The sequence below is a fragment of the Hyperoodon ampullatus genome (assembly GCF_949752795.1).
Source record: "Hyperoodon ampullatus genome assembly, chromosome: 4".
In the NCBI taxonomy this organism is placed as follows: domain Eukaryota; kingdom Metazoa; phylum Chordata; class Mammalia; order Artiodactyla; family Ziphiidae; genus Hyperoodon; species Hyperoodon ampullatus.
Window position 1 is genome coordinate 116,664,136 of NC_136917.1, and position 15,872 is coordinate 116,680,007.

The following is a 15,872-nucleotide window of genomic DNA, read 5'->3' on the forward strand; positions in this document are numbered from 1 at the left end:
TATATTAGAAACTTTTGCCCCCAAAATGTCACATTTATCTTTGACGTCAGTTTTCTCTTCTTTAAAAGGTGGGGTTGGAGTAGATTATTTCTGTTTCTTTTTAATCTTATTAACATTCTGTGAATGTCATCTATTTAGGAAACATACTTGCATAGAAAATATTAGAATGGACATTAGGTTCCCAGGCTAGCTTATAAAACCTCCTAAACAAGTAACATACCTGAAATATAGTTCCAATGAAACTTTATTCAACTATGTCTGATGGCAATTTATAATACAGTGTATAATTTAATATAATCCTGAAATGATCCCTGCTCCCTTCTCCACCCTGTCTTCCATCAGCTTAGGGGAGGACAAAGGGCTGTGTTAAAGAGATAGAGTAAATCCTTTTGCACATCAGTCTACCAAAGTCTGCCTCTTCAGCCATGAAGGCAGCATATCTGGTACTTGCATGTCATGGTGTTTGGTTCTTCTGTGAGGACAGATCAGGCCAAATCAGTGGAGCAGTTTACAGTTGTCATATCAAATTTAATCAAGATTTTCTTGGTCAGAGTTTGAAAACTTTTTGATAACTTTTAGTACTTGATAGTGGTGTCTTGTAATGAAAGCAGGAATTATTGATCTTAGGTGTCTGTAGAGATAACTTTGGAAAAATACCTTTTAGGCAGCTGAGATTCTACTACAACATGGAGCAAACCCTAATCAAAAGGATCAAAAGCAGAAGACTGCTTTGGATGAAGCAGATGATAAAAATATGAAAGAGCTGCTAAAATCTTATGGTGCTATTGAGACTGACAATAGAGATGAGAGTAATGCTGTAGTCACTGGTATGTATGTCAGTGGTGCTTGATATTTTATAAGGGTGTGTACCTCTGCTTAGAAAAAGAAAATCTTAAGATTTGTGTAAATTGTTTCATAACTAGGGATAAATGTTTTGTATGTTTTTTAAACTCTTGAAAAGCATCATTTATTTTTAGAAATAGCATTTCCAAACTTGGTTTAATTTATAGATTATATGGTCCTGTTGTATTGGGATTATATGTTGAAACAAAACAATATCATTCATTAAACAAACATTAATCTCTCGTAACATTGGATCTGAGATAGAGATGTTACTGAAACTATGCAGATTGGTTTACTTATAGTGGGGCTGGAAAAGAATGACATTATACTAAAGTCTTTGAAACTAAGATTCCATTACTTCAAAATTTGTAATGCCAACTTTTCGAGACAAACTTTCTAATGCTAGAATATGAATTTGTTAAGCAAATATATTATGCTTATATGTGTATGTGAGTGTGTGTGTAACATATTACAATGGAAAGAATATTTCAAGGGAATATATAGTCAGGTAAAATTTTGTGAACCATTTTTAGCAGTAGTTTGCACTTAAATAATATGATGAGTTATCTATAAGAAATAAGCATTTAATCCTGCCATTTGTGGCAACATGGGTGAACCTGGAGGATGTTATGCTAAGTGAAATAAGCATAGAAAGACACAGAAAGACAAACTCTTTATGGTGTCACTTATAAGTGGAACCTAAAAAAGTCAAGCTTAAAGAACCAGGAAGGTACTGAATGATGGTTGCCAAGGGCTTGGGGGAGGGGGTGATGGGGGGGAGATGGGGAAATGTTTGTCACAGAATACAAGCTTTCACTTATAAGATGAATGAGTTCTGGGGAGCTAATATATGAGATGATGATTATAGTGTATAATTGTAAATTGTATACTTAAAATTTGCCAAGAGAGTAAATCTTAAATGTTCTCACCAGCACGCACACACACACACACATACGGTAACAATGTCAGGTGATGGATGTGTTAAAAAAAACAAAAAAGCATTTAGTGAACACTAATTGAGAAAACATACATTTGTTGAGCACCTGCTATACAAACCAGGCACTTGCCCAAGAAGAGCTTCCAGTCTTGTGAGGAGATAACATTGGGAAGAGAAACCCCGTGACTCACTTTTCCCCCAGCCTACCACAGTCCTTACCAACTGTTTGTTTTCAAGGGAGGAATCATTATTACTGATACGATTGGTGAGAGGCAAGGATAATCATTGTTTCCTGTTTTACTAGTGAGCTAGATCACATGTAGGTCAAAGTCAAGAGACTGACACACAAATCTTTTCTTTGCCTGCTACCATATGCTAAGTCCATAGGGTCAGGGACTTTCTTAGAGCTCCAGGCATGTCTCTTTCCCTCTTCACAGCCATATTTGGAGTTATTGGGCACTCTTGTTAAAAAGTGCTATATCTATTCCCACTTTTCTGTTGTTTCTTGTATTTACCTTTCCTTCATCAGGTTCCCCAACAGAATGAGGGGTATAGGGTACCCATATATGGAGAAAGAATCCAAAATGGGAGAAGGTTCAGAGAGAATTTTACAGAGACAGTGAATTATAATCATAGTATTTAAGAGCATGGACTTGAAGTCAGATCTGGTTTCAGTACTAGCTATGTGACTTTAGGCAACTTCTTGAATCCCTCTAAGCTTCGCGTTCCTCTTCTGTAAAATAGATGTAATTAATTACCTACCTCATGGGCTCATATGAAGATTAAATAAGATGATTCAGGAAAAGAGTTCGATGTCCAGCATGTGATAAGTATTCAGCAAATGTTAGCTGTAGTTAGTCAATTGATAATAAATAATGAGGTGCTGACCAACATTAAGATATCATAGTAATTATAGACTTAATTTATCCTTCCCATTCCTGTCACCATTACAATTGATAAAATGATGCTAAATTTTTACACATTCTTATATTTTCTAATTTTATGTCTTAAAGTAAAAATTCCTGCTATCCAGGCAAAAAGACCTAAACAGTGTTTTTGTGATGACTGCAAAACTGTTGATACACGTTCTATTTCACACCAAGAAAAAACAAAAGAAAACCTTGCCATGGTGAGTGAAGTTGAAATCCTTTTATTCTTCAGCCTAGAAAATTCCATTCTTTGGGCCAGCCAGCCATTAGCTGTTGGCAGCACCCTTTCCATTTTAAGGATATACAGGTTGAAACTGTTTTTTGTCATAAGAAAATAATACAGCATAATTGAACAGAATGAACCAAGAAAACATGGTATATAGTTAACTCTCCATTATCTGCATTGAACACAGAATTATAGTTTAGCTGCTATCCTTTACACCTAGGTTGGGTTTTTTGGCTACTTCTTATCCGACAGACAGTGCCACTGTCATAGTGTGTCTTCACCCACCCACTTCCAAAAAGTATCTAAGATACATACTAGGTAGAAAAGACCCTGGAACCCACACAGAGAAGAGAAAAGAAACCTGGTTTAACCAACGTGGATCCCACATGGTTTATAGTGATAGTGTTTGCTATATGTGAAATCCCTCATGTAAACGTATATTTTTGAAAAAAAAAACATAGTAGTTGCACATATATTAATATATAAGATGGATATTCTTAGTTTGATTAAAACATACAGCTTACTAGACACTAACTTCTTAAGCAAAGTAGCATCCTCAATGAAATATTATTTTGAATAAGACTATGTTGATTAGATTTCCCTTACATATTTTTTGTTAGTGTAGAGGGGAAAATATTATTCATTAAACCTAAACTATGATTAATCAACTATTTTATACCTTAAATATTTTGAATGGTATTCAAACTAAATTGTATTTGCCTCAGCATTTAAAAAATATTTTACATTGTTCCTAGTATCTCTTGTAATGAATGAAAAGTTAATTGTCAATCTAATTGTCATTCCCTTGTAGGTAATGTCTTTTAAGCTTACAGTTTTTAAGATTTTTCTTTTATATTCTGCAGTTTCACTAGGTTATGTCTAAATGTGGATGTGTTTTTAATTAATTATTCTAAGGACTAGACATGCTCCTTTAATCTGAAGACACATTTCTCGTTTGTATTTTGGAAACTCTCAGCCCTTATATCTTTGAATATTAGCCCTCTCCTATTCTCAGTATCTCCTTTTTTGGAACTCATATTTAGATGGCTGTTAGACCAGTCTCCATATGTCTTTTTCGTATTTTCCATCTCTTTAACTCTCTGCACTATATTCTGGGCAATAGTCTTTGATCTCTGATTTTCTACCCAAAGCCTTGGGTGGGTGACAAGTAGAATTTTTTCTAATCCTTATTTAAGATAAAGGATACCCACTTAAGGTCACTAGCTTTATGAGGGGACTCCATTCTAACTCCTTCTTCATGTGGCCCTGAGGCCTTATCTTCTGTTCCTTTGTAGGACCCTAATCCCTAATAATCTATGTTTGTTCCAGATCCCTCATGGGCTGCTACTAGCTTCATTTTATTTCTCTTTCTTTTTCCAATCTTAGCTCAGGACAGGTGGTTAAAGTTTATTGTATTTTGTCTAATGTGTTTTTCCAACTGTTTGGAGTAGACTGGAGTCCTTCTGTATCAGCTCAGTTCACCATATTGACCATTAGTATCTTTAAGGTATATTTTCATGTAAAGATTAAAACATTATGGAAAAATCACCCTATTGTTATTAACTATATGGGCATTTGCTTTAGGAATAATGTATATTATTTTAGATGCTGAGCCACAGAGGAATATAGTGGAGATTTAGGAGTTTAATGAAAACCAACTTTAAAAAAAAGAAAAAAAACCTTAAATATGCAGACATTAAAATCATCAAGGGTTTGTCTTTTGTAAATGTAAAATTGTTTTTGAATGTTGAAATTTCCAAACCAAATTGAGGATGGTGGGGGGGGGGGTGCGACTCTATGGCCAGGTGCAAAGGAAATGAGATGATTTTAGTTTGGTGCTACCTTCTAACATCTTCAGATCACAGCATGTGTGGGCAGCCTCTTTCTCTACCTCCATATAGAATGAGTACAGAAGTAATAAAAAATAATAATGATAATAGTTTGCATTCACCGAGTATTTATTATATGGTAAGCTCTCCTCTAAGTGCTTTATGTTAACTCATTTAGTCCTTATAATAATTCTTCTAGGTAGTTTCTATTAATATCATTACCTTCCTCATTACAGATAAGGAAGCTAAAGTAAGAGAGGGTAAGTAACAATCCAGAATTACATTTCTATTAAGTAGCAATGGCAGAATTAAACTCCAGGCAATCTGACTCCAGAGCCTGTGCTCTTAACCACTATGTTTTAATATTCAAAATTATAAAAGAGATGTCAGAGGCAAAGATAATCCTGCCATAGTAAAAGTTGTAAATCTGGAATAAAATCATAGTGAAGCTTTACAGTAAGTAGAGTGTAAACTGTCTATGAGTTGCTTATTCCAAAGACAGATCCTAGGTTAGGAGTGTTTTTTTTTGTTTTGGGGTTTTTTTTTTTTTTTTGGTAAGATAAACAAATAGTAATGAAGGACTAAGAAGGGGGATCTTGGAGGGAAAGTTTTACTGGGCCCTCCTGGTAAAATGTGGAGCTGGTATGGACTGAAAAGTTACGGCCCATGGTGGACAAGACTGAGTGCATCTACAATATGAGACAAAACAGAAGGGGAAGTCAGCACCAAAAGATGTTTTCTTTATCCCAACCTGTAGGTAGAGGCTTAGTCTGGTCACAAATTTAGACCTTTAGTTTGCTTTTCCACATAACTGGATGGTTTTATTATGTGCATTTTCCATATCCCTTGTGGGCACCAAAGTAAAACTTCAGAGCAACGTACTTCACAAGGCTTTGAAGACATAAATCTTTTAAAAATGAATGTGTTTTGAGAATGTATTAAAGGATGCATAGTACGAGTCAGTCCATCAGTTGTCATTTATTGAGCAACAGCTGTATATCCAGCAGTGTGGAAACCTGTACAAATATGAAAGCCGTGCTCCTGCCTTCAAGATCTCATTGTTTTGATGGAGGAAATATAATATATAAGACATTATACATGTTAATGCTAATTTCTGTAGCACTAAAATTCTTAAGTAATTCTGAGAAAGAAGAAATCAATATGGATTAGATTAGTCAGGGGTTTTGTGTGTGAGATTGGTTTAATATAATAATAATAAGCAGTATTTATTGAGCTTTTACTTTGTGCTGACACTGTCCTAAACATTTTATATGTGTTACTCAGTTCAGACAAGGAGAGGATAATTAACTTGCTGTAGTCACCCAGCTAGGAAGAGATAAAGCCGGAATTCAAACCCAGGCAGTCCAGTTCCAGAGTCCACTCCACAATTCCATCTCTCATAAGAAAGAGAAAGTTCTGGGCAGAATACATAGAAGGCATTTGAGTCAGGAATATTAATACTGACAAGTATATAAAGAGGTGGTTTTAAATCCCCTTTGTGAGTTTTTGAGAGTGTTTTGTATTTGTAAGACTGTGTGAAATTTCAGTAGTGTGCAATGATAGTCATAAAGCCTTAAAGTGAACTTGTTGCATATATATGGTCTTTAAATATGTGCTGAGTTGTTCTTTTTCTCCTATGCCTATAACAGAAGTCATTGAGAAATTGTGATTCTTTGTATGCTTGCTACTCTTACATTCTGTTTTCCTGGAGCAGATCTGCTACATAAATCAAGATATATTTAAGTTTAATTTTTCCCCAGATATGCAATATATATACAATTAAGTTTAAACAAAGCCTGAGTACATTTGGAACATAAAGGGAAATGAGCATTTTTAGTGGCACTTTCTTTAGCACTTTTACTGTGCATTTGTCAATTGCATATCAGAGAAAAAACATCTACCTTCTTGTAATGAAGTTTTTAATATTTTATCTGATAGCATCAGACCATCAGTGCCATTCTACAAGATTTAGAAGAAAAACAAGAAAATTTGTTAGCGTTTGAAATAAGAACCCCTGAAGATGCAGGTAAATATATACTCATACTCAAGTCTGATTATTTCAATCATCCAAGGTATTGCTATCTCATCTTCTTTTTTGGGGGGTGGGGTATAAGTATGATTCCATTTTTATAAAGTTCAAGAACAGGCCAAATTAACTTTTGGTAGAATTCAAAATAGTAGTGCAGTGGGGTTGAAGGTGCCCTCCCCCCCAAAATATGTCCACATTCTAAGCCCCAGAATCTGTGAATGTGACTTTTTTGCAGGGGGGAGAGTCTTTACAGATATAATTAGAGATCTTGAAATGAGATTTATCTTGGATTTTCCAAATGGGCTCTAAATCCAATGACAAGTGTCCATATAAGAGGCACACAAGAGAGAGACACAGAGAGAAGGAGAAGGCCATGTGAAGATGGAGGCAGAGACTGGAGTGATGCAACCACAAGCCAAGGAATGCCTGGAGCCACCAGAGACTAGAAGAGGCAAGGAAGTTTCCTCCCCTAGAGCCTTCAGAGGGAGTACAGTACTGTCAGTACCTTAATTTTGGACTTCACTCTTTGCAGGAGTATGATATCCCTTGAAACCAAAGTAAAATAATATAAAATGAAATCATTTTTTTAAAAGTGATAATAAATCCTCAAAGTTAATTCTAAGTTATTGAATAGACTAAGTATCTTCTCATAGAAGTATTTAGGGCAAGTTTCTCTTTATAAAATGGTTATGCTACTGGTGTTTCATTAGGAAGAATTTTTAAAAATATAATTACACATCTTCAGATGCACTAGAAAAACTTCATGTCAGAGGGAACCAGTTCTGAATCATTTATGACTTGACTATACATTCCATATTTGTCGTGTTGCAATTTGATAATAATTACTAAGCCATAAGCCAAATTATTATTTGTCCTGAGTAGGATTTATTTGAAGACTTGTTTGTTTGCTGCTTTTATCCTGCATGAAACTTCCCATATTCTGCCCATAAGATAAAAGTACCCTTTGAGATAAAATCAGACACCTTGGGAAGATCCTTGATTTATAACCTTTTTTCTTCTTCCTTTTTGGCATTAATTTACTAAAACATCTAAATTTTAGAGTTGAAACTCACAGAATTTCAAACATTTAAGGCATTACCAGAAATAGTGTATTAGATGTGTGAGAAATAATGTATTAGATAGTATTAATTAAACAATGGATGGTCTATATTTAATTTTTTCTCCCATATGCTACTTTATTATTTTTTTAATTTTTATTTCATATTGGAGTATAGTTGATTAACAATGTTGTGTTAGTTTCAGATGTATAGCATAGTGATTCAGTTATACATATAAACATATCTATTCTTTTTCAAGTTCCTTTCCCATTTAGGCTATTACAGAATATTGAGCAGAGTTCCCTGTGCTATACAGTAGGTCCTTGTTGGTTATCTGTTTTAAATACAGCAGTGTGTATATGTCAATCCCAAACTCCCTGTGTATCCCTCTCCCCCACCCTCTCCCACTGGTAACCATAAGTGTGTTCTCTAAGTCTGTGAGTCTTTTTCTGTATTGTAAATAAGTCCATTTGTATCATTTTTTTTAGATTCCACATATAAGCAATATCATATGATATTTGTCTTTCTCTGTCTAACTTGCTTCACTTAGTATGATAATCTCCAGGTCCATCCACGTTGCTGCAAATGGCGGCATTATTTCATTCTTTTTAATGGCTGAGTAATATTCCATTGTATATATGTACCACATCTTCTTTATCATTCGTCTGTCGGACATTTAGGTTGCTGCCATGTCTTGGCTATTGTACGCAGCACTGCAGTGAATATTGGGTTGCGTGTATCCCCTTGAACCGTGGTTTTCTCCAGATATATGCCCAGGAGTGGGATTGCTGGAACATATGGTAGCTCTATTTTTAGTTTTTTAAGGAACCTCAGTACTGTTCTCCTTAGTGGCTGAACCAACTTACATTCCCACCAACAGTATAGGAGGGTTCTCTTTTCTCCACACCCTCTCCAGCATTTATTGTTTGTACACTTTCTGGTGATGGCCGTTCTGACTGGTGTGAGGTGATGTCTCATTGTAGATGTGATTTGCATTTCTCTAATAATTATCAATATTGACCATCTCTTTTCATGTGCCTCTTGGCCATCTGTATATATCCTTTGGAGAAATGTTCTTTTTATTTAGTTATTCTGCCCATTTTTTGATTGGGTTATTTTTTTGATATAGAACCTCATGAGCTGTTTGTAAATTTTGAAGATTAATCCCTTTTCGGTCACATCATTTGCAAATATTTTCTCCCATTCTGTGAGTTTTTGGTTTGTTTATGGCTTCCTTTGCTGTGCAGAAGCTTTTGAATTTAATTAGGTCCCATTTGTTTATTTTTGTTTTTATTTCCATTACTCTAGGAGATGGATCTAAAAAGATAATGCTGCGATTTATATCAAAGAGTGTTCTGCCTGTGTTTTCCACTAAGAGTTTTATAGTGTCAAGTCTTACATTTAGGTCTTTAATCCATTTTGAGCTATTTTATCTTTATGGTGTTAAAGAATGTTCTAATTTCATTTTTTTACATGTAGCTTTCCAGTTTTCCCAGAACCATTTATTGAAGAGACCGTCTTTTCTCCACTGTATAGTCTTGACTCCTTTGTCTTAGATTAATTGACCATAGGAGTGTGGGTTTATTTCTGGGCTTTCTGTCTTTTTCCATTGATCTATATTTCTGTTTTTGTACCAGTACCATACTGCTTTGATGACCATAGCTTTGTAGTATAGTCTGAAGTCAGGGAGCCTGATTCCTCCAGCTCCATTTTTCTTTCTCAAGGTCACTTTGGCTATTTGGGGTCTTTTGTGTCTCCATTGTTCTAGTTCTGTGAAAAATGCCATTGGTAATTTGATAGGGGTTTCATTGAATCTGTAGATTGCCTTGGGTTGTATAGTCATTTTGACAATACTGATTCTTCCAATCCAAGAACATGGTGTATCTTTCCATCTGTTTGTGTCATCTTTGATTTCTTTCATCAGCATCTTACAGTTTTCAGAGTACAGGTCTTTTGCCTCCTTAGGTAGGTTTATTCCTAGGTATTTTATTCTTTTTGATGTGATGGTAAATGGGATTGTTTCTTTAATTTCTCTTTCTGATCTTTCATTGTTAGTGTATAGAAATGTTGTATAGTATCATGTCATCTGCAGACGGTGACAGTTTTACTTCTTCTTTCCCAATTTGGATTCCTTTTATTTCTTTTTCTTCTTTGATTACTGTGGCTAGGACTTCCAATACTATGTTGAATAAAAGTGATGAGAGTGGACATCCTTGTCTTATTCCCGATCATAGAGGAAATGCTTTCAGCTTTTCCCCATAGAGTATGATGCTAGCTGTAGGTTTGTCACATATGGCCTTTATTATGTTGAGGAATGTTCCCTCTCTGCCCACTTTCTAGAGAGTTTTTATCATAAATGGGTGTTGAATTTTGTCGAGTTTTTTCTGCATCTGCTGAGATGATCATATGGTTTTTATTCTTCAATTTGTTGACGTGGTGTTGTATCACACTGATTGATTTGTGGTTATTTTAAAATCCTTGCATCCCTGGGATAAATCTCACTTGATCATGGTGTATGATCCTTTTAATGCATTGTTGGATTCAATTTGCTAGTATTTTGTTGAGGATTTTTACATCTATGTTCATCAGTGATATTGGCCAGTAACTTTCTTTCTTTTTGTGGTATCTTTGTCTGGTTTGGGTATCAGGGTGATAGTGTCCTCACAGAATGAGTTTGGGAGTGTTCATTCCTCTGCAATTTTTTGGAATAATTTCAGAAGGGTGGGTGTTAACTCTTCTCCAAATGTTTGATAGAATTTGCCTGTGAAGCCATCTGGTCCTGGACTTTTGTTTGTTGGGAGCTTTTAAATCACAATTTCAATTTCAGTACTTGTGATTGGTCTGTTCGTATTTTCTATTTCTTCCTGGTTCAGTCTTGGGAGATTGTACCTTTCTAAGAATTTGTCCATTTCTTCTAGGTTTTCTATTTTATTGGCATATAGTTTATTGTAGTAGTCTTTTGTGATCCTTTGTACCTCCGCAGTGTCCATCATAACTTCTCCTTTTATATTTCTAGTTTTACTGATTTGAGCCCTCTCCCTGTTTTCTTGATCAGTCCACCTAAAGGTTTATCAGTTTTGTTTATCTTTTTAAAGAACTTTTTAGTTTCATTGATCTTTTCTATTGTTTTCTTCATCTCTATTTCATTTATTTCTGCTCGGATCTTTATGATTTCTTTCCTTCTACTAACTTTGAGTTTTGTTTGTTCTTCTTTCCCTAGTTGCTTTAGGTGTAAGCTTAGGTTGTTTATTTGAGATTTTTCTTGTTTCCTGAGGTGAGATTGTATTGCTATAAACATCTGTCTTAGAACTGCTTTTGCTGTGTCCGATAGGTTTTGGATCATCATGCTTTTGTTTTCATTTGTCTCTAGGTATTTTTTAATTTCCTCTTAGATTTCTTCAGTGATCCATTGGTTGTTTAGTAGTATATTGTTTAGCTTCCACATGTTTGTGTTTTTTACAGTTTTTTTTCTTGCAGTTGATTTCTAATCTCATAGTATTGTGGTCAGAAAAGATGCTTGATAGTATTTCCATTTTCTTAAGTTTACCAAGACTCACTTTGTGGCCCAGCATGTGGTCAATCCTGGAGAATGTTCCTTGTGCACTTGAGAAGAATGTGTATTCTGCTGCTTTTGGATGGAATGCTCCATAAATATCAATTAAGTCCATCTGGTCTAATGTGTCATCTAAGGCCTGTGTTTTCTTACTGATTTTCTGTCTGGATGATCTGTTCATTGATGAAAGTGGAGTGTTAAAAGTCCCCCATTATTATTGTGTAATTGTCAGTTGCTCCTTTTATGGCTGTTAGTATTTGCCTTATATATTGAGGTGCTCCTATGTTGGGTACATATATATTTACAATTGTTATATCTTCTTCTTGGATTGATCCCTTGATCATTATGTAGTATCCTTTTGTGTCTCTTGTGACAGTCTTTATTTTAAAGTCTATTTTGTCTGATATGAGTAGTGCTACTCCAGCTTTTGTTTGATTTCCGTTTGCATGGAATACCTTTTTTCATCCCCTCACTTTCAGTCTGTATGTCCCTAGATCTGAAGTGGGTCTCTTGTAGACAGCATATATATGGGTCTTGTTTTTGTATCCATTCAGCCAGTTTATGTCTTTTGGTTGGGCCATTTAATCCATTTTCATTTAAGATAATTATCAACATGTATGTCCCTATTGCCATTTTGTTAATTGTTTCAGATTTGGTTTTCTAGGTCTTTTTTCCTCCCTTATGCTTCTGTTCTCTTCTCTTGTGATTTAATGATTAACTTCAGTGTTGTGTTTGGATCCTTTTTCTTTTGTGTGTGTGTATCTATTGTAGATTTTTGGTTTGCGGTTACCATGAGGTTTTAATTTAGCAGTCTATATATATATATACAAGATTGTTTTAAATGCTGTTTTTTTTTTAATTTCAAATGCATTTCCAGTATCCTGAATTTGTACTCTCCTCTTCTTACGATTGCTGGTTTTGATATCATATTTGTGTGTGGATGATTTCCTACCTTTACTATATGTTTGCCTTTACTGGTGAGCTTTTCCATTCATCATTTTCTCATTTCTAGTTGTGGCCTTTTCTTTTCCACCTAGAGAAGTTCCTTCAGCATTTGTTGCAAAGCTGGTATGATGGTGCTGAATTCTCTTAGCTTTTGCTTGTCTGTAAAGCTTTTGATTTCTCCATCGAATCTGAATACGATCCTTGCCGGGTAGAGTAATCTTGGTTGTAGGTTCTTTCCTTTTATCACTTTAAGTATTTTGTGCCACTCCCTTCTGGCCTGCAGGGTTTCTGCTGAGAAAGCAGCTGATAACCTTATGGGAATTCCCTTGTATGTTATTTGTTGTTTTTCCCTTGCAGCTTTTAATATTTTGTCTTTGTTTTTAATTTTTGACAATTTGATACTGTGTGTCTCAGCATGTTTCTCCTTGGGTTTATCCTGCCTGGGACTGTCTGTGCTTCCTGGACTTGGGTGACTATTTCCTTTCCCATGTTAAGGAAGTTTTCAGCTATTATCTCTTTAAATATTTTCTCAGGTCCTTCCTCTCTCTCTTCTCCTTCTGAGACCCCTGTAATGTGAATGTTGGTGCATTTAGTGTTGTCCCAGAGGTCTCTTAGGCTGTCCTCATTTCTTTTCATTCTTTTTTCTTTATTCTGTTCTGCAGCAGTGATTTCCACCATCTGGCTTCCAGCTCACTTATCCATTCTTCTGCCTCAGTTATTCTGCTATTGATTCCTTCTAGTGTATTTTTTTATTTCAGTTATTGTACTTTTCATCTCTGTTTGTTTGTTCTTTAATTCTTCTAGGTCTTTGTTAAACATTTCTTGTATCTTCTTGATCTGTGCCTACATTATTTTTTCAAGGTCTTGGATCATCTTTACTATCATTACTCTGAATTTTTTCAGATGGATTGCCCATTTCCACTTCACTTAGTTGTTCTTCTGATGTTTTATCTTGTTCCTTCATCTGGGACATATTCCTTTGCTATCTCATTTTGTCTAACTTTCTGAGATTGCTGTTTCCATTCTGCAGGCTGCAGGGTTATAGTTCTTTTTGCTTCTGCTGTTCTGCCCCCCCAGTGGATGAGGCGTATAAGAGGCTTGTGAAGGCTTCCTTGTGGGAGGGACTGGTTCCTGCCCACTGGTGGGTGGGGCTGGGTGTTGTCCCTCTGGTGGGCGGGCCATGTCAAGGGGTGTGTTTAGCCAGCAGCTGTGTGCTCAGGAAGACTTTAAGTAGCTTGTCTGCTGATGGGTGGAGCTGTGTTCCTGCCCTGTTGGTTGTTTGGCTCAAGGTGTCCCAGCACTGGAGCCCACAGGCTGTTGGGTGGGGCCAGGTCTTGGTGAGAAAATGGCGCCCTCCAGGAGGGCTCAAGCCAGTGAGTACTACCCAGAACTACTGCCACCAGTGTCTTTGTCCCTGCAGTGAGGCACAGCCACCCCCCACCTCTGCAGGAGACCCTCCGATACTAGCAGGTAGGTCCGGCCCAGGCTCTCATGAAGTCATTGCTTTTTTCCCTGGGTCCTGGTGCACATGAGACCTTGTGTGCACCCTCCAAGAGTGTAGTTTCTGTTTCCCGCAGTGCTGTGGAATTCCTGCAGTCAAACCCTGCTGGTCTTAAAAACCAGATTCTCTGGGGCCTCCTCCTCCCATTGCCAAACCCCCAGGCTGGGGAGCCTGACGTGGGGCTCAGAACTTTCACTCCTGTAGGAGAATTTCTGTGGTATAATTATCTTACAGTTTATGGGTTGCCCACCTGGCGGGTATGGGATTTGATTTTATCGCGATTACGCCCCTCCTACTGTCTCATTGTGGTTTCTTTGTCTTTGGATGTAGGATATCTTTTTTGGTACGTGTGCTAGATGTGCTGTTTTTACATTCTTTTTTGTCATAATCATCATTCTTAGTGGTTACATAGTAAATGTTCAATAAATATTCCATGGTTTACTTAATTTTCCCCTTTTTGTTGAACATTTAGATTTTTGTAATTTTTTGCTGTTACAACACATAGTTTTTTCTGGATTTAGGATTATCTTCTTAGGAAAAATTAACATAATTGAAATTATTGGGTCAAAAATATATAAACATTTAGGGCTTCCCTGGTGGCGCAGTGGTTGAGAGTCCACCTGCCGATGCAGGGGACGGGGGTTCGTGCCCCGGTCCGGGAGGATCCCACATGCCGTGGAGCGGCTGGGCCCGTGAGCCATGGCCGCTGAGCCTGCGCATCCGGAGCCTGTGCTCCACAGCGGGAGGGGCCACAGCGGTGAGAGGCCCGCGTACCGCAAAATATATATATATATATATATATATATATATATATATATATATATATAAACATTTAAAAATCTATTGGTTCATATTGATAAATGGATTTCCTAAAGTATTACATAAGAATTTGTACTTTCGCCAACACACATTCATGTTTGTTTGCCTTTACGCTGCTAATAGCATCAGTATTTTCTTTTTTTTTTTTTTTTTTTTTTTGCGGTATGCAGGCCTCTCACTGTCATGGCCTCTCCCGTTGCGGAGCACAGGCTCCGGACGCGCAGGCCCAGCAGCCATGGCTCACGGGCCCAGCCGCTCCGCGGCATATGGGATCCTCCCGGACCGGGGCACGAACCCGTATCCCCTGCATCGGCAGGCGGACTCTCAACCACTGCGCCACCAGGGAGGCCCCAGTATTTTCATTTTAAATAATTTTACAGAAAAAAATTTTTACTAGTTTAATAAAAAATATGCATCGTATTTTCATCTGCCTCATTGATTTTATTAGTGGTACTTGTTCACTAGTTTTATTTTCTGTTTCATAAACTGACTGTTCCTGTTTGTTAATAAATTGGAGCCATTTTATATAATCAAGTTATTGACCCCTTTTCTGCCATAACTGCTGCAAATACTTTTTTCACCCCTTAACTGTCTTTTTATTTATAACATGTTAATGTGTGCTTAAATAGAGAAATTCTCAAATTCTGTATAGTAGAATGTATCAGCCTCTTTGCTGTTTCTTTTAATGCTTCTAAGATTAGGAACTTTCCTCCCCTCCCCACCCCCAGGCTTTGTAACTTAATTTTATTCTGTTATAACCATGATTCTGTTATCGCCATGATTATTCTAATCATGATCCCTATTTTTGGTCTCATTGCCCCTTTAGGGGAGGAGAGGTAAGGCAGTAGGACTCTAGAGTTCTTGGCTGGTGATCAAGTCCTGACTGTGGTTGGTGCCATCACTCTTCCGCAGTTGTTTAAAACTAAGTTTCTTCAAAACAAAATTTCTGAGCCTGTTCTGAAACTTCTACATAGCTCCCATAATGTGACAGTGCACATTTTTCTTTCCCAGGGCCCTCTCAGTCTCCTCTCAGCTTCTTTTTTTTCCTGGTGGTCCACCTTACACTGATTGTCACCTCAGGTACAAACCTTCATAAGCAGGACCACAGGGCAGTCTCCACACTGTCTTCAAGATCCTGGCTCCTTGGACCCACTGTTAGAAGGAAGGACAATTAATTCCTAGCACAGCAGCAACTTTCTCCTT

At 36.7% G+C, this 15,872-nt stretch overlaps 1 protein-coding gene across 1 annotated transcript in view; it reads left to right on the top strand.

The window, feature by feature from the left end:
• Nucleotides 1-15,872, top strand: part of ANKRD31 (ankyrin repeat domain 31) — a gene marked incomplete at both ends in the record, with an annotated part of 136,274 nt that overhangs the window by 80,805 nt on the left and 39,597 nt on the right. The window contains 3 exons of the mRNA XM_079702042.1: nucleotides 665-827; nucleotides 2,794-2,909; nucleotides 6,703-6,790. Coding sequence (XP_079558168.1) covers nucleotides 665-827; nucleotides 2,794-2,909; nucleotides 6,703-6,790 — 367 coding nt within the window. The remainder of the gene's footprint in view (nucleotides 1-664; nucleotides 828-2,793; nucleotides 2,910-6,702; nucleotides 6,791-15,872) is intronic.